Source organism: Diabrotica undecimpunctata, chromosome 3, assembly GCF_040954645.1.
Source record: "Diabrotica undecimpunctata isolate CICGRU chromosome 3, icDiaUnde3, whole genome shotgun sequence".
In the NCBI taxonomy this organism is placed as follows: domain Eukaryota; kingdom Metazoa; phylum Arthropoda; class Insecta; order Coleoptera; family Chrysomelidae; genus Diabrotica; species Diabrotica undecimpunctata.
Window position 1 is genome coordinate 85,001,981 of NC_092805.1, and position 20,196 is coordinate 85,022,176.

The 20,196-nt window shown below is 30.2% G+C and overlaps 1 protein-coding gene across 1 annotated transcript in view; it reads right to left on the minus strand.

The window, feature by feature from the left end:
• The window catches only part of LOC140436989 (uncharacterized), a 72,643-nt gene that overhangs the window by 31,403 nt on the left and 21,044 nt on the right, over positions 1–20,196 (minus strand). The window contains exon 6 of the mRNA XM_072526197.1: positions 14,775–14,819. Coding sequence (XP_072382298.1) covers positions 14,775–14,819 — 45 coding nt within the window. The remainder of the gene's footprint in view (positions 1–14,774; positions 14,820–20,196) is intronic.

Sequence of the window (20,196 nt, forward strand, 5' to 3'; positions counted from 1 at the left end):
CACCGAATAACCCATAAAATCAATTCCGCATTAGAAGAAAAGGAATATTGCCCAATGGTATCACTAGATGTACGTCAAGCTTTTGATAAGGTTTGGCATAAAGGACTTCTTTATAAAATTAAACAAATATTACCACCATTCTTTCGAATACTTACATCATATTTGGAAAACCGACAGTTTAGAACAAAAGTAAATGGAGAAATATCCAAAACGCATCCCATTAAGGCGGGAATCCCACAGGGAAGCGTCCTGGGACCTTTATTATATATATTATATACGTCTGATCTACCATCATCACATAACGTAACAATTGGCACATTTGCAGATGACACAGTAGCACTTACAAGTCACAAACACATTAACATAGCTACACAACAACTTCAAGACTATTTGTATGAGCTTGAAAACTGGCTAAAACAATGGAAAATAAAAATAAATGAAAACAAGTCAACCCACGTAACTTTTACTTTACGACGAGAAACACCACCACCAATATATATCAACAATGAGGAAATACCCAGGACTAAAACAACCAAATACCTAGGGCTACACCTGGACCAAACCCTGTGTTGGAAAGAACACATCACCAAAAAAAGAAAACAAATACAACTAAGACAAAAAGAAATCAATTGGTTAATTGGAAAAAACTCCAAGCTGTCAATAAATAATAAAATTCTAATTTATAAAACAGTTATCAAACTAATATGGACATATGGCATAGAGCTATGGGGCTGTAGTAGTAAATCTAATATTGCTATTATGGAAAGATGCCAATCAAAAATCTTAAGAGCAATTGTTGATGCACCCTGGTACGTAACCAACCAAAGAATCTATGAGGATCTCAACAGTGAAAGAAGTATACCAGCAAAAGAAATTACAATACATTTAAAAAGTGAACACACACTTCAATCCATTAATTTCCGCAATACCTCAACATCGAGTTATCAGAAGACTAAAGCGACGTTGGCCAACAGACCAGTAACATGGACCCGTGATTCTCTCACTGGAGGGGACCACATCACGCCAGAACCAAGGGACAGGACCTAAACTCAACATTAACTTATAGAATACATTGTTTTTATTCTGATTGTTAATTTATTAGTTATAATAAAAAAAAAAAAAAAAAAAAAAAAAAAAAAAAAAAAAAAAAAAAAAAATATATATATATATATATATATATATATATATATATATATAGTAAACTCTTAAATATTGGGAAAATCTGCAAGAAAGACTCTAATGATGAGTATCAATTGTTTCGCCGAACGTTTTCGCCAAAGAGAATTAATTTGACTTCTTCAGGGCTGAAAGAGAATAAATTATAATTAGCTACCATATATTATCTATTAAAACATTATTAATATTATCGTAACTTAGAATTGTAGAGTTAGAATATTAAAAAACTTTGCTAGTAACATAGTGGTGTTTTTTGTTACTATGTGCAAAAAAAGTTTTTTTTAAGGTTTGAAATGTATGGTAGCTTTGAACTTAAAACGCAAAGGTTTACCCAAGGTTAATCGAAAAACCCAATGTAACTACATTTAAAAGGAGGTAATTCTTTGAATTGTCGGCAATAACGCAATTTTTGATTTTTAGAAAGTTTTAAAGTGAGGTTCTGTTTTAGCCAGAACGCATGCGCTGACAAATTCAAGTAGTTCTTATGAATCTTTATGTCGTTAAGGTTCATTGGTAAAAACGAATGAAATTAAATCCCAGTATAGGGAAATATTATTTTGATTTTCTTTATTTAATTATATTCTATTGTTCATGTATTATTATATCTTATTGAGATGTATCTAAGAAAAGCAAAGGAATGTTATCTTTTTTAGTAAATGATAATTAATTATAAAGGTAAGTTAGTTGTTAATGGATATATCAGTCAAGTTAGTTATCTGTGATGTTGTATTGTTCTTGGTATCTGATTTAAGTAAGAAGTGGTATATATCGCTTAGATTCTTAATGTCTTAATGGAGAAATCGTTAAGGAAAATATAAGACAGTTTAATGAACTCTCTTTTAGATTTATTGTTCTCACGGTGGAGAATTGTAGTGTTAGTATAGTCCATGAGATGACCAGTGGAATGGACATGTTTGGAGAATGCACAACGGTCAGGGTGAAGTCGAGAATCACTTTTGTGTAGTGTAATACGTGATTTCAATAATTGAGATGTTTGGCCGATGTAGGAATTGTTGCAAGAGAGGCATGGAATGTTGTAGACAATGTTACTAGGCCTATCTATGGGAGTCTTATCTTTTATCTTAGAATAAAGATTATTAATTGTTAGGGATGATCTACAAGTCACATTAAGTTTAATGTTGTTATTATTATTATTACCAAAGCTATTTTCAACACTTTTCAGAATCCTTGTTAACCCCGGAGTGATATCTCTGAAATATGGTAATGTTGTAATGTTGTTTTCTTAAAATAGATTGGTATCAAAACCGACCCATTCTGGTAGATACCTTAACTACCACTCGTACCATAATAATTCTACCAAAGTCAACTTAATCAAACAGATGAAAAATAGAGTAATAAAACTATCAGATCCTTCATTTCATACAAAAAACCTACAAATCCTACTAGAAACTTTTTATTTCAAACGCTTATTCAACACCATTAGTGAATAAGATTTTGTTTAATACTATCCATAACGAAGATATTTCACCTTCCTTCGTGACTAACAATGCTGATCCTGATGTCTTAAGTGGGAACCCAGTCTCGGATACTCCTACCAACAAATATTTTTCATTACCATATTTCAGAGATATCACTCCGGGGTTAACAAGGATTCTGAAAAGTGTTGAAAATAGCTTTGGTAATAATAATAACAACATTAAACTTAATGTGACTTGTAGATCAGCCCTAACAATGAATAATCTTTATTCTAAGATAAAAGATAAGACTCCCATAGATAGGCTTAGTAACATTGTCTACAACATTCCATGCCTCTCTTGCAACAATTCCTACATCGGCCAAACATCTCAATTATTGAAATCACGTATTACACCACACAAAAGTGATTCTCGACTTAACCCTGACCGTTGTGCATTAGCCAAACATGTCCACATGTTTGGCTAACACTAAACTAAACTCTAACACTAAAATTCTCCACCGTGAGAACAATAAATCTAAAAGAGAGTTCAATGAAATGTCTTATATTTTCCTTAACGATTTCTCCATTAATGTTAAGAGTGACATTAAGAATCTAAGCGATATATACCACTTCTTACTTAAATCAGATACCAAGAACAATACAACATCACAGATAACTAACTTGACTGATATATCCATTAACAACTAACCTACCTTTATAATTAATATTATCATTTACTAAAAAAGATAACATTCCCTTGCTTTTCTTAGATACATCTCAATAAGATATAACAATACATGAACAATAGAATATAATTAAATAAAGAAAATCAAAATAATATTTCCCTATACTGGGATTCAAAGCTACCATACATTTCAAACCTTAAAAAAAATTTTTTTTGCACATAGTAACAAAAAACACCACTATGTTACTAGCAAAGTTTTTTAATATTCTAACTCTACAATTCTAAGTTACGGTAAGATCAATAATGTTTTAATAGATAATATATGGTAGCTAATTATAATTTATTCTCTTTCAGCCCTGAAGAAGCCAAATTAATTCTCTTTGGCGAAAACGTTCGGCGAAACAATTGATACTCATTAGTCTTTCTTACAGATTTCCCCAATATTTAAGAGTTTACTATTTAACTTATCTGCAAAGATAAAATTTCTGTTCTATATATATATATATATATATATATATATATATATATATATATATATATATATATATATATATATAGGGTGGTCCTTAAGTAATTATACAAACAGAAACCGTAGATTCGAAAACCGAAAAGTTATGTTATTTAGTTTAACTATTTCTTAATTTGGTTTGCAAACAAAATGTTTTGATAATGATTTTAATTTAACATAAAACGTAAAATGTTTGATGTGAAATCCTATTTTTCTCTTATTTTCTCAAATCGTATTATTATCCTGCTGATAAATTTATTTTATTTAATATTTCGTTAACTATTAATTTTAGTTAAAGGTATTTTATACCAAAATTCAGAAGTATTAATGTTTTCCATTATTTTTACAAATAAAAGGTATACTTGTTAGTAACTTCAAAATTTAACCGTTTTCGAGATAATCGCATTTTATAAGTCAGCTGCATAATCATTCTTAGTTGTGATATTTGTGCGGTAAACACTGAATACCTGTAGATATAAGCATAGTTCATAGTCTATTCTTATTAAAACAATTCAAAGATGATAATGTAACATCACAAAATGCTTTGTTATGACTGCTAAATGTTTTATTCGAGAAAAGATTCTTCATTTTCTTCTTTAGGTGCCGTGTCCGTATTCAGACGTTGGCCGTCATCATGTTTACAATTTCCCTTTTCTATCGCTTCTTAAGTTTCTATACTGGCGTTGTATTACTTTTTCTCTATTGTAAAATGCTGAAAACCCAAAATATGTGGTTTATGCAAAATGGCACACCACCACATTCTAGACAGAAGGTAGTGAAAAAATACTTAAATACAACTTTTCTAAACGTTGGATTGGTCGCGGTAGTCATATTCCTTGGCAATGTGGTGAGATATTGATATAATTATTTAATTCATAAAAAATCCCAAAAGAATACTTATTATTCGTTACGTAAATTATTTACCCATTTTTATTAGGACAATTAGAAACTAGAGCACAGGTATTGAATAACACATATGTGTCTTGTTTCATAATATTTTTCCTACAAATCTAACCTTAAAGACTCAGCATTTTTACAAAAACACCATCATTGGCCTAATAACCGATATTGTTATAAATATAGCAAACACACATGCAATTTAGTTCGGCATAATATTAGTTCGTCGGTAAATCATAATAGTCCATTTGTTCGAGATGTAATTATATTTACTCGTAAGCTGTAACGTAATCATATAAATAAGTAATGTTATCGATAGGTTATTCCGTGTGTATATAAGTAACCAATGAAAGAGATACATCACAGTTTAATACATTATTTAACCTCTGCGACAAATAATACGTAGTTCCATAATATACCATAAGATTTGGATATGTATCCAAAAAAATACATTCATCCAATATACATTATAGCCACCACGTAGCCCAGAATTTAATCACCTTAATTTTGTTGTATGGTGCGCATTAAAACAACTAGTCTATAAGAATTTCATAAACATTTGCAACCAACTATTTTTACTTTATTTTGTCAAATCGTATTATTAATTATCCTGCTGATATATTTATGTTATTTAATATTTTGTTAACTATTAATTTTAATTAAAGGTTACTTTAACTTAAAATTAAATACCAAAATTCAGAAGTATTAATGTTTTTGTCTATTTTTCCTTCGTTTTCGGGAGTAATTGCCTTAAATCAGAACTATGCAGCTGATTTTTAAAATGCAATTATCTCGAAAACTGTTGAGTTTTGAAGTTATTAACAGGTAGCAATTTGGCTTAAATCCCAATATTTTAAAGTGTAGAATCTACTGATTCTTTTTGTACAATTACTTAAGGACCTCCCTGTATATATATATATATATATATATATATATATATATATATATATATATATATAGGGTGTCCCGGAGAATAGTGCGTTCCTTAAAGGTATGGGCTTAGTGCAGAATTTAAAACAAAAAAGTCTTATAACATTTTTACATAACATTAACATTTTTGTTTTTACATTTTATAACACTTATAAGTCAACCGTTTTCAAAAAAAAAATATTAATTTTAATCCATTTGATTAGTGTCCACAGAAAAGCAAATACAGCCGGCAACGTTGCACTCCAAAAAGGTATGGGTAGAATGCACCATTTAAAAAAAACTTTCTTATAAATTCTTTTCTAAAGTCATCTGTTGTCTCAAAAAATAAAAATAAATTTTTTTCACTAAAACTTACATTTGGCAACCCGACAGTTTAATTTATTTTGATACAGAGAAGGTACATTAATTGTAAACAGTCGTAATTATCCGTAACTCAAGAATAAATCGTATTGTCATGTTTTTGATTTGCGAGTATCACGTAACGTTAATTACGTACGGTGAAGCTCTCTGTGACAGTAATAAGACTGTTAGACTTTATGTTGAACGCTATCCCGAATGAACACATCCTAATGTCCGAAATTTTGTTAACGTGTCCCAAAGGTTATTAGAGACGGGTTGTGTGGTACCTAAAAACATTAGCGGTAGAACACGAAGCAACCGTAGACTAAATGCAGAAGATGTGATTTTCGATATAGTCAGTAATAATCCAAAAGTAAGTAACCGATCTGTGGCTAGAATGGTTGGTATTTCAAAAAACATTGCTCACAAGACATTTACGGAACAACTATTACATTCTTACCATTACAAACGAGTGAAAGATTTACACCAAGGCGATTTAACTCGAAGATTAAGATTTTGTAGATGGTTTCAAAACAAAATCGCCAGAGAACCCGAATTTCCGTGCAAAGTGTTGTGTGCAGATGAAGTTTGTTTTACGAGAAATGGTGTGTTTAATTTTCACAATTCTCATATGTGGAATGATGAAAACCCGTATGCTATACGTAGGACAAATTTTCAAAAACAATTTAGTGCAAATGTATGGGCCAAGATTATTGGTAATCATCTGATTGGACCGTATGAACTTCCTAGAAGATTGAATGGAGAAACCTATTTAATTTTTTTGCAGCATGTTCTAGCGATACTTCTTGAACACGTTCCGTTACAAAGACGATCTGAAATGTGGTTTCTTCATCACGAGGCTCCGGCACAATTTATGAGACATATTAAAAATTTCCTCGACATCACTTATCCTAGTCGTTGGATCGGTAGAAATGAACACGTTCTGTGGCCACCTAGAACGCCAAAATGCAATGTTATCGACTTTTATTTTTGGGGACATCTAAAATCATTAGTATGATTGATCAACCAGGATGAAATTAAAACAGAAGCTCAATTGCGACAACGAATTTTTGATGATGCTGAAATAATCCGACATAATTTGCATATTTATAATATTACGAATAATTGCATGTATCTGTGCAAATGGTGGCCACTTCGAGTATTTATTGTAATAATAATCATTTTTATCGAAGTAAAAACAGTATTCAAACCTTAATTATTAAATATTTAATAAAAACAAATATGCTTTTTTTCTATCACTGTTATCAGTATAAATACATATTATGCCTAACGATCGATGATCCATGATAGCTGATTTACAGTAATTAACGAAGGATAACAAGCAACGCAACGTTGCCGGCTGTATTTGCTTTTCTGTGAACAATTATCAAATGGATTAAAATTAATAATTGTTTTTTTTTTCTTTTAAAAAGGTTGACTTTTTTAAATGCTGCAATCAGCTCAGAAAAAGGTTAATGCGAGTGGATAGTAAAATAAAGGTAAAATATATTGGCATAGCTCGCAACAAAGGAAAAAAATATAATAAAATATGTGCGTAAGATGGACTCGTCTTCAGTACGGTATATATATATATATATATATATATATATATATATATATATATATATATATATATATATATAAATATATATATATATATATATATATATATATATATACAGTATACTCCCTTTATAACGAACACGGTTATTACGAGGTTTCGCCTATAACGAGGTACATTAGATGTCGTGTGAAATTTTTATTGAACTATAACCCTTTATAGCGAGGTAAATTTGCTTATAACGAGAGAAAATAAGATTGAAAAACGTGTTTTTTACGTTTTGGCCCGGCCGTAGCTATAAATAAATACCCTTTTTAACTGCGGGCCGCCCGCAATAAACTTCTTACAATTTATGATTCTTAGTCGGAAATGTAAAATTTATGATTCACAAGTGTCATTGTATTAGGTTGACCATTCACACCTAATAATATGGGTCCTAATAGACAAGATGTGGAAAGTGTTTTAAAGGTTGTCAGAAACTTTATCCAAGACAAAACTCAAATGAAGAAGCATAAAACTGTTTCACATCTTTAGAAAATATGATAGATAGAATACTGGACAATTTAAAGCAGTCAAAAATGACAAAATAACTTTATACGCTTTATACATATTTACAGAATACAGATTTTTTGTTTTAACATATATCATTGACAGTAAAAGTAAACAACTCTTTTTTGTTTTAATGCATTTCATTGACAATAAAAGTAAACAACTTTGTTTTAAAAACGCCATTCAAACAATATTTATTAGCATCTTATATTGCTCCGAATGGCTTCCCTATAGAAAGTTAATGTTTTAGAAAACTACATATTCATATGTATGCACAATATTATTGTTGTTGGATATAACGAGATCCGCTTATAACGAGGTAATTAGTCTGCCATTTCAGTTCTCGTTATAGAGGGAGTCTACTGTATATATATATATATATATATATATATATATAGATATATATATATATATATATATATATATATATATATATATATACACATATTAGCTGACCCGGGGACTTCGTACCGCCTTACGAATTAAATACTGGGTCTAAAAAATTAACAGCATAGGATATAGTTGAATGCTCGACTATATGAATTTTACAAATAAAAAGCAGATATCGAGCAAGTACTTTCGCTCTCAGAGCATCTTCTGGGTATTTTCATAAAAATTTTGCTATCCAGCACATCATCGAATGTCATAAAGATTTACATACATCTACATAAAAACTAACACTAGACAAAAGGCAAACAGTTTAAAAATTATTTGGGTGCTACATTATAGATAATGGCAGGAGACAGATTTTGCAAAATTTCATAAAAATCGGTTAAGCGGTTTCGAAGGAGTATGGAAACTAACTCTGTGACACTAATAATATGGCAATTAAAAAATAGGGGATAGTGATATAAGGGTAAAAATTAAGGGCTGTATGAATTTTTAAATGCTACATCATAAAAAAATAAAAATAAAAAAATTTGTTTAAAAAATAAAATAATAGTTGGGGTGGACCACTCTTACCCCTTATCTGTATGAAAAATAGATTACGACATATTCTAAGACCTACCAAATACAAAGATAAAATTTAATAAAACTCGGTCAAGCAATTTCGGAGAAATAGGGCAACTAACTCTGTGACACTAATATACCTGTTAAAAAGGGGTTAGTAATAGAGAAGTGAAAAATAAGGGCTATATATATTGTTTACTGCCACATAAAAACATAAAAATAAAAAAATCGACTGAAAACTAAAAAAAAATGTTTGAGGTGAACCACCCTTACCCCTTAGGGGTATGAAAAATAGATAATCTATTCTCAAACCTACTGAAGATTCGTAAAAATCGGACCATCCGTTATGGAGGAATATGGCGATTAACACTGTGACGCGAGAGATTTATCTTATAAATTTATACATAAAATATATTTAAATGCAAATAAAACCAAAGAACAGTTAATGATACGAAAAAAAAATACGTGTAAGAAGAATGAAAAAATTTTGTTTCAATATTATGTCGTTAATAGTGACATCTTTAGAACACTAGTTAACAATAAAATTGATAACAGAGAATTCTGCATTATTTGGTTATAACAACTTCTGATAGATGTCAGGCTTGAAAATTAATAAGAGTACGCCATATTTTAATGATGAAAAATTTAAAGTTTACAATTATGGAGAAATTTGTGTACAATATTTTACCTGTTAGCTTGGTTTGTCGCTAGGGGACGTTGGTGTAGGGAAGGATGCTAGTATTACGTTGGAGTGAATGTGCAAATTTCGAAAACAATTAATTATGCGTAATTAATACAAGATTACTGTTTTGGTGGTTAATATTATTTAAATAGTAGTGCCAAGAAAGTTTACACCAGTAGAACTTGATTCGTACCGGGATGTATAACGGGTTGTTGTTCCGATACAAAATTGAAAAGGGAAGTTAACGAAGTTAATACAAGCCGTTTTAAAAAGATCAAATATCTTAAAGAAATACTTATTTATAACTTCATATTCATTTTAATAAGTAGGTATATTATGTGTATGTATCTCTCTCCCTGTGTGTGTGTTTTTGGAAATATGACTGCGGATAACTAGATCCATTCGCCTAACCAATTTTTGTTATTTAACATCGTAAATTTCTGCACTTTGCAATTTTTGTTTTACATTTTTAATATCCTTAGCTAACATTTTTACAAGTTCTTATTTTTGTTTTTTTTTAATTTTCTTTTATACCTTCAATTTTTTTGTTTTAGTTTTCTTTATTTCTTTTAATGTTTTTATATATTTTTTAAATTTTTTGGTATGTATTTCTTTTCATAACTACATATATTTTACAATTTTAAACCTAAGTTACAAAATGTTTGTTCGGCGTTTTATATACTTCCATATCTTTAGACATTAGTAATTGAGAAAGATTGTAGAGATTTTTTATAGATTTAAATTTATCTAAGTGAGTATTTAACTTTTGTACATTATTTTTTATAATTTAAGACCATAAGTTCCTTTTTTCCTATTTCTCCGCAATTACATAATGGATCTTGCATTAATTTTATTTTGAAAAGATGTGATGGAGCCAAAGTGTTATTAAATCTTAGTCTACAAATAGTTTTTACAAATTCTTTTTCAAAGCCGCCTTCTTTAAACCAAGTATGAGATGGAATGGAACTTTGTATGTTTTTATAAAATACTTTCTTTTGACTTTTAGTATACCAAATTTTCCATTCCTCCTTCATTTAATTTTTTGAAAATATATTTAAATCTGAAGTTGTACATTTATAATTACTAATGTAATTTACATTTAGGGCCTCTTTTGCTAAATATTCGACAGGTTTAAGCCGCAGTGCGCTTTAATCCATGCTAGTTTATTAAGTTTACTACTTCTCTTCAATTCCATAATTTTCTTTGCAATATTTAGTTGAATATAATTTATTTTAGTTTTGTTGTGAAGTTCTTTTAATTTGTCTAGTGCGCTTCTGCTATCTGAAAAAATAATTAAATTTTCTTGAGAGCAGTATTTTCGATATAATAATGCCTCCAAAATTGCTGTCAATTCTGCTAAGTATTTTCAGAAATGTTTGTTTATTCTTTTTTTACTTTATTTTTAATATTTGCAACATCATCTTTTTTAGAGGCATCAGTATATAACTGATAGCTGTTAAGTACTAGATCATTAATATCTGATACAAATAATTGATTCCGAATAAGTTGAGGAAATTGAGAATTGCCCCTAAGGAAAATGGGTTCAATGTTAATTAAATTCGGTATTGAATTTAGTTATGAAAATATCACAATATATCGTTAGTATGTACTAGTTCTTTAAGAGTCATATATTGATTATAGGCTTTTACTATTAATAGAGATTTATTACTTTTCCAGTATGTGCTAGTAAGATCCAGTATAAAGAGTTCAGGAATTTTGCTTATTAAATTACTTGTTTTAGAAACAATTGTCCATAGAAACTTTTCACATAAGTATTTTCTTCTTAATGCCAGAGGTGGTTCACAGCATTCAATCCTTAAATTGGAATTTGGTGTACTTATCATGGCTCAAATGCATGGTTTAAAACTTTTAGTTACTATACCGTCTAATTCGTGAAGATGGTGTTTCGGAGCTTGAGAGTAGAATATAGAACAGGAGTCAATATGGATCTAATGTATGATTTTTTCAACGAGGAGAGCAATATTGGAGTATGCTCCCTACTTACAACTATTTACTGCTCTTAATACATTTACGCCTTTTTCTACTTTTGTTAAAAATGTGTTTGTTGTATATGTTCCTTCCGTAGTAACTTCCCATCTAGAATAATTCCTAGATGTTTAATTGATGGTAGTACTGGGAAAGCGATATCTAGAATTGTTACTGAATTAGGTACTTGATTTTTTCTGGAGAATATACATAACGTTGTTTTTTGATTTTAAATATTTAAACGAATAAATTCGCAGCAGTTTTTTAAACCACTATACGCTTTCGATACCATATTGTAACCAAAAGGAATTTCGCATCGGAAGTAGGTATATTAATATTACTGCATATTTTTGCAATAGAAATAATTGTAAAGCTTCATTGAATAAGTGACTAAGTTTTCAATTAACATCAATATGTGGCTTATTTGTAATTTATTTTTTGTTTTCATTTCAGTCTTGGTATGAAACAATGTTAAGACAATATTATATTTAAAGAATATGTGCTATTTTAGCCCTATAAAAGAAAATGTTGTGGATTAAACACGGAGATAATATGACTTTTTTTATTAAGATTTGTCTTTATGTTGTTTATAACGATCATCGATTATTTTCGTTTTTATATTTTCTTCAGTGTAAATAAAGTTTGTGTTTTATCCATTATTGATTTTTATTTCAACCTAAAAATTATTTATAATAGTAAGAGGATCTTGAAGTTTTTCTCTCGAAACAATGCATTTTTTGAGACAAAAGTATTTTACAAAAATTAACATTAATTTTGTAAAAATCAGACTGTCGTTAATAGTTAATTTAAATATATTTTTATTAACTAATCTTAAACATCTTGATAGAAGCTTTCAGAATATAAATGAAGTGTCCAAAAGAAAAAGTATTTTAAATTTTGATAAAAAGATTCATTTAAAAAAATGACATATAAATTTGCTCCAGTCGCAATTGGATGCTTACAGGAAAGTGTTAAAGTATTGTTATAATCTGTCGTCAATCAATAAAGAAATTATATCAATTAGATTTGACTGTATATCTGCTTCTTCTTCATGTTCCATCTTCTATCGAAGGTTGGAAATCATCATGGTTATGCGGATCCTGTTGACTGCCGCTCTAAATAGTTCTGCACTATTGAATTTAAACCATTCCCTCAAGTTCTTAAAGCACGATATTCTTTGTCTTCCTACATTTTGCTTTCCTCGAATTTTGTCTTGCTAATAAGTTGCAATAATGAGTTTTTATTTTATTACCTTATAACTAGCTATCCCCAAAATCAGACGAAGGTGCTCCTGGAAAAATATTAATTTGGTATACTAAGAATCATTCGATATCAATTAATTTGCAGTTGAAATTCCATTGGTATATAAATGAGGCAGTTGGATGATAATGTGGCCGCTTCAAAATAAGCTTTCCCAAATTAAAGTAATGGGAAATTTAAATTTGATTTCACATCTACATCGTTGGTATAGAAATGAAATAATACACTTTTGACAACACGTCGCTATGTTATAATGTTAAAATAATTTATTTATGACATAAAACATATTCGGCATTTAATATCTAATAACGTTAAAAATATGAATTAAATATTAAATAAGTCTATAAGAAACTATTGTATTTGCAGCATCTTTTGCAACACTTGCTATAGCGTCGATTGTTGAAAGCTGAATTAGATGTTGAAAAATAGACACACAAACGATATATTGCGTTTCCAGTCCTTCTTACAGCCCTCCTGTCAATTTTGGGACAATGAATAGGTCGGATAAGGGCATATGTTAATTTCTTGACTATTAAATAAATTATTATTAACAGCTGACTAATGTTCTCAAAAATGTTACATAAAAAGCCTTCAAAGGTGATAGTATGATGAGTAAAATAAAGCTCTAGATTTACAAGATCAAAACGTACAGTGTTTCAAAACCCACTGTACTTTCCGTCAGATTTAAGAAGCACTCGATGGACATGAAAGACATGGGGCATACTCCAAGGCGAATGGGGTTTTCAAGGAATTATTCTTCTTAATAGATAAAACTTTGATAAACAGCACCCCTGGGAACATTTTTTAAGACAGGTTAGGTTGTGTCCTTGTCACATCCATATTTTGATATTGCTAAAAGTAGAAAGTCTTTCAGGATTAATTCCAATTAAACCTGCAATTAAATGTTCCTTATCAATAAACATCAAAATATTCCAAGAAGTGTCAATTATACGGTCGAAACATGTTTAAAAATGACCGAAATTATAGAGTCGACCATCTAGCATCTTGTACGTGAAGGAAACAGTGGAACTGCTAAGAAACCAAAATTAACTCGAGGAAGGTTTAGAACACCTAATCGACATAAACGAAAAATGTATCATACGAACAAAAAATCCTTTTGTTTTATGATGAGAGCCACAAAAATCGACGTAAATCACAAAAGACTTGTCAGGTTGTACTTTGGAAAGGACTATGAGACCAAAAAACACCTTTATCTACAATCTCTAGCACAGATAAACATCAATAAAAGGTTAAGGTCGCACGAAATAAAACAAATAATAGGCTATTCTGGGGACGTTTTTCAATGAAACACTTGCAACATAGGGAAACAAGCATGGTAAAATAAATCGAATTGACTGAAATCGTAGTATTGATTGAAGAAAAATCAACGACAAATAGGAAATATCAATTAATGAAATCAAGAAACATATACCCAGTTAGTACTACTACTTAACCACTAAGAAGTACATTATGGTAAAATTTCTTAAAATATTCTACTTTAGTTACCATTTATTAGTTTTAGACAGTGTTACAGGTGTTTATGACTTATATTTACTTTCTATTTAAGCAACTTTGCTGCATTATTAAATTACAATTTGGTTTTAATCTGCAGAATTTTACATAAATTGTAACACCAATGAGCAGAGAAAACGTAATCATATGCTCTAAAAAAAACAGAATATTGAAAAAAAAAACAGCGTGTTTTCAATGAATTTAATGAAACTGTCCAAATAAGTGAAATATGAATTGAACTTTCTTTTATACATAATATCAAGCGTGTCTAACACGTCGCATAATATAAATGAACAATGGATATTGTATATATTAATTTACCTAGTACTTTGAAGTTTGGATCCTCTTCATTCTCTTCTACTTGGACTGTAAAAATAAAACACAACAATTAGTATAATAAGAATTATTTCTGCTCGTGTCTGTATTAAATATTTAGAAAACTAATATCCCGAATCGATAAAACGGAAAATTCTTAAAATGTAGTTTATTTTTCGGTGTTGGTGACTTTTTTCATAAAAGCGATGTTGTCAATGTTAAAGCTGTATATAATGATCAAGTCAAAATGAAACTAACGGCTTTTAAAAGGTTTGTAGGTACATAGACAAGTTTTCCAGTAATCTTAAAAGTTACAAAATTAGGCTTTGATCTTCTACAATTTATGCATCAAAAATTGGCGACCCCGCGCTGCTCGTCACCATATTCTGACGTTCATTAAGTTATGAGTATCAGCTCCCACTTCAATCTCCTTTGTTGTCCATCCTTTTGTTCTTCTGTCCTGCATTTTACCACCTAGCGCTCTTACGGCTATATCGGCTGCTCACTATATGAGCAGCGATCGAATTCTTTCGAATCTAGCGAATTCTGAGATAGATATTTCTTTGAACAGTTTGTTGATGGTTATATCTAGATCCATATATCCCATTTTTTTAATCTAACAATCTTTCCCATAATGTTATTGTTAAAAAATTTGTAAAGGTTTTAGTAAGTTCATTCTGCATGATATATTTAGTCCATCAAGCTTTCAAACGAATATATTAACATTAATATCCCCAAAATTTATTTAAAATTTGTGATTGATTGTTGAATCTGGTTTGATATTCGCTGGTAACATTTTGAAGCATCAAAACATCAAATCACAAAGGTATTAAGTTTAGGAACGAAAAAATAATTTCACAATGTTATATTTGCCGTCACCCAGCTCGTAGCATCGATCGAAATAGTCTACATTAGACTTAAAAATACGCTTTCATCATTAATTAGAGTCACTTAAGCAGTTCTGAAATTCAGTTTTTGTAATGTCCTTTAGTGCCATCTTTACATTTGTTCTAATCGTCTCTACGAATTCGATACGTAGTTTAAAAGCGGCACTTTTAGTTTCGGTAACTAGAAAGTCACAGGTTGCTATACTGAGTTAAAGGACACTGGCGGAATTTTGTAACCTTTTATTTTGCCTAAGACTGTCGTAAAAAGTTCGATGAATATGCTGGCCCATTAAAGTGACGAAGAAACCGTTCGCGACTTGTCAAAAAATGAATGAATGCCTCTTTCTTCTCACTGCAACACGAATTTTTTTTAAAACTTAAAAGTAAAATTCTTTGTTAACTGTCTGGTCGTCATAGGCCATCATAGGAATAGCTTTCTAATTCGCGCAGTCAAATGACGATCTTCCATCGCAAGTCTTGCACATAGTTAGTTTCGGTGTTGTGTAGTATGTTACTGCAAACCGAATATATTACAGATCATTGGATTCATACGGTTCTATGTATAATGTATGCACCACTATTTATTCGGTAAGATCTAAAATGTAAAAAACGTTCACTACATTGCCATATGATCGAGAGTAATCCAATAATTTGTGAATCTTACATAATGGCATAAAATATCAGATCAGGAAATTATATCCTAGTATACCATGTATATATAAATGGTTTTAAAAGACAGACGACCAAAAAACATAATACAATGTAATATTTTAATAAACATACTTTTCATTTGAAAGTTTTAATAATATCAAATCACCATGTATTACTCGTATACTCCCTTAAATATAACCTTTTACTGTTCATGAAATATTAAGTTGCCTTCACTCTTAAAGGGTGTCTTAATGAGTGAAACCATATGTTTTTCTGTAGAGTGATTGTATGAGCCCTAATAAATATACGAGTATATTAATATAAGTATACTCATATAATAGTATTAACAAAATAATTAGGCATTAAGCAATTTAGTGAAATATATTCCTATTTACTAGCCTTGGACAAAAGCAGATGTAACCAAAGTTAACAGGTTTGCCTAATATCTGTCGTTTAATTGATTACACTGGTCTGCAACAAAATCCCCTTTTCACAAATTTTATCATATTGTTCTGAAGCTATTTTCTTGTGGCATTTTAAATTAATTACTATTTAAATGGGAATAAGCCACAATTAAAGGTTAAAATACGTTTATTGACGTTTCAATTTCCACTTCGGAAATCGTTCTCAAAATACGATTTTGATTTTTATTAAATAAAATTTAATTACTATTTAAATGGGAATAAGCCACAATTAAAGGTTAAAATACGTTTATTGACGTTTCAATTTCCACTTCGGAAGTGGAAATACACTTCAAAATACAATTGAGAACGATTTCCGAAGTGGAAATTGAAACGTCAATAAACGTATTTTAACCTTTAATTGTGGCTTATTCCCATTTAAATAGTAATTAATTTTATCATAAATATGAAGATAACAATGCTCTAAATATATCTCAGTTGACCGATTTTTTCTATTAAGTCTATATTTTCTGTTATTAATTTTTTTTTTTTAAATATTTAAAATTCATGAATTTTTCAATTTTTTTTGCATTAACACTATAAATGGTGTATATGTATAAACACAAGATGGGTTTTAGCGAGTAATAAAATAAAGACAGATGAATTCGTAAGAGAATTTTATAGTAGTACATATGCGCATGCGCAGTTTTTGCTCAACTAGCTTTTATGACTTGATATCAGCTAGTTGAAAACTTCTCTTGTAACAATTGTTTACGTTTTGTATCGAATAAGTTGGCTTTGCTATTAAGATTAGTTTGAAAGCCATCTTATTTCACAATGGTAATAAATAACCTTCAGGACCTCTCGAGCATGCAACAAACATGAAAGATAATTATAAAAATTTGGAATTATTTGTGCTGATCTGAAAGTCGTAGCTATATTTACTAGCTTACTGGAAGGGTATACTAGGTTTTGCTGTTTTGTGTGAATGGGACAGTCAAGATAAATAGTTAACATGGTGAAAAAATTGACAAAAAGAAAAGTTTAACACCTGGAGTTAAAAACTTATTTCAAAAACCTCTAGTGTCACTAGACTAGAAGTTTTCCGGCCACTACTTCACATAAGGGTGGGATTCATGAAAAATTTCGTAACAGCTATGAACAAAAATCGTAAAGGATTTCAGTACCTTACAACTAAATTTGTCTGAATCACTGACACGAAGTTGAAAGAAGGATTTTTTGTTGGTCCGTAAATAGGAGAGCTTATTACGGATGTAGCTTTTAATTTGATGTTAAAAAGAGCAGAAAAAAGAACCTATGCAGCTTTAATACAAGTGTGCCATAATTTCCTTGGCAATACGAAAGCAGACAACTACTGAGAAATCATTCAAGAACTTATTTGTGTTTATGAATATCTAGGATGCAACATGTCACTCAAGATTCATTTTTAGATTCGCACTTAAATTTATTTCCTGAAAATCTGGATCGTATGTGAGGAAAAACCGCATTAGATGAGCACGGCGAAAGGTTTAACCAGGTAATATTGCATATTGGAAGGGGATACAATGAGAAATGGCCAGCAGGTATACTGTTAATCTATTGTCTGTTGGTCAATTTACCGAGAAACTCAAATTTAAGCAATGAAAAGAAAGAAAACTAAAAGATAACGGCCTTTATCATCATAATGAGATATATTTAATGAAACTTTCATGACGTGTACCTAAACAAATAGCATTTTTTACTGTAAAACTTAAACATAGTACTTTATAACTTTTTTATATAGTTGTTACTCTTATATCGTTTTTTGAGTAAATGAAGATTATATGAAAAGTATATGTGCTGTAATTCGAAAAAATAAAATTGTATGTGTCTGTCAAATATAAATTTTACTTACTTTAACATTGTATATTTAGTTTATGGGCGTAAACATTTGTAATTTCTCTGTCCTAGTTTTTTTACTATTTTAATTTATAATCCCTTCAAACTCTTTCAAACATCTTGACAATTATTATTCTAACATAGTAAGTAGACTTATTGATCTAATGTAAAAATATCTAATAACCATAATTGTATCTTTCCCTAAGGATGCCTATGTAAATAGGTGAAATATATTGCAATTAGTATAAAGAGTAAATTTTGTCTATATCAGCTGTTTACTCAATTATTTCCTCCTCCTTAGAATGTAAGTTTGAGTATATGCTTTCTGTGCTTTGACTCCGCGTTGAATATTTTAAGTTTTGATAAAAATCATTATTTTAACGACGTTTCGGCAAGGTCGCACTTGCCATTGTAAAGTCAAACAGTCGCGCTTCTTGCTGTCGTTTGAAGTTAACTGCCTCTACACTCTCCTGGTCGACGCGTTTACTTTTTATAGCCGCAAGGCTTCTTGTGATTATTCCTGTCAGTGTGTAGGTAGGCGAGATCCTACTAGTCGGTCTTGTGGTCTGATGTATTTCTGACTTTTTCTTTAATACCGTTTTTCATGTTGTTGGAAGCCTTTGAGCATCATCTCTTTGGTTTAGACTGTTTGCATTTTGTTAGCTAGCATCGTAGTTTGGTTCAGGTTTATTGTATGTCCTGTGTTTGAGACATGTTGGGCAAGGGACGACGTTTTTTCTCTCCTTTCGATGGCATTTTGATGTTCTTCTCGTCTAACATTGATTCTTCGGTTGGTCTGTCCGATGTACGATTTGTCACAGCCCCCACATGGAATCTCGCATACTCCTTTGCGTTTTCGTATTTTTTGTTTTCTTAGCACTCTCCCTATTTTTTCTGTTGTACCCTTTACATATGGTAGAATGGCTTTAGCAATCGGTTTTTCCTCTTCTGTTGGATCCTTAATTCTTTTTTGGGCATTATGAGTATATGTTAAAAAGCCGTTTTTTAGCGCTTTTTTCACATTATACATTTCTTTATTTTTATGTTCTTCATCTGTTAGTCTTTGGGATCGTGTCATCAGGGTTTTAATGACTGAATGTAATTGTGCTGGATGTTGATGTGAATCGGCATGTAGGTATCTGTCGGTATGTGTGGGTTTTCGGTATACTGTGTGTCCTATGTGCCTGTCTTCCTTCTTTAGTATTAACGCATCTAAAAATGGTAGTTGTTTGTTTTCTTACAGTTTCATAGTAAATTGGATTTTATGGTGTATATTATTGATGTGTTCTAAAAATACCTTTAGTTTTGCTTCTCCATGTATCCAGATTATAAAAGTATCATCCATGTACCTAAGCAAAAGTTTGGGTTTGTGTTCGGCTGTTTCTATTGCTCGCTGTTTTATTTATTGCAAGCAACTCGGAGTTAAACCCGGAAAACCACAGAAAGCATATATATATATATATATATATATATATATATATATATATATATATATATATATATATATATATATAGAAACAGAGAGAGAGAGACTGCTTGGGACAGAAAGGACACGCCCTTGCCACGGTCTTTTATTATTCTCGCAGCGACACCTACAAGGAAATATAATTT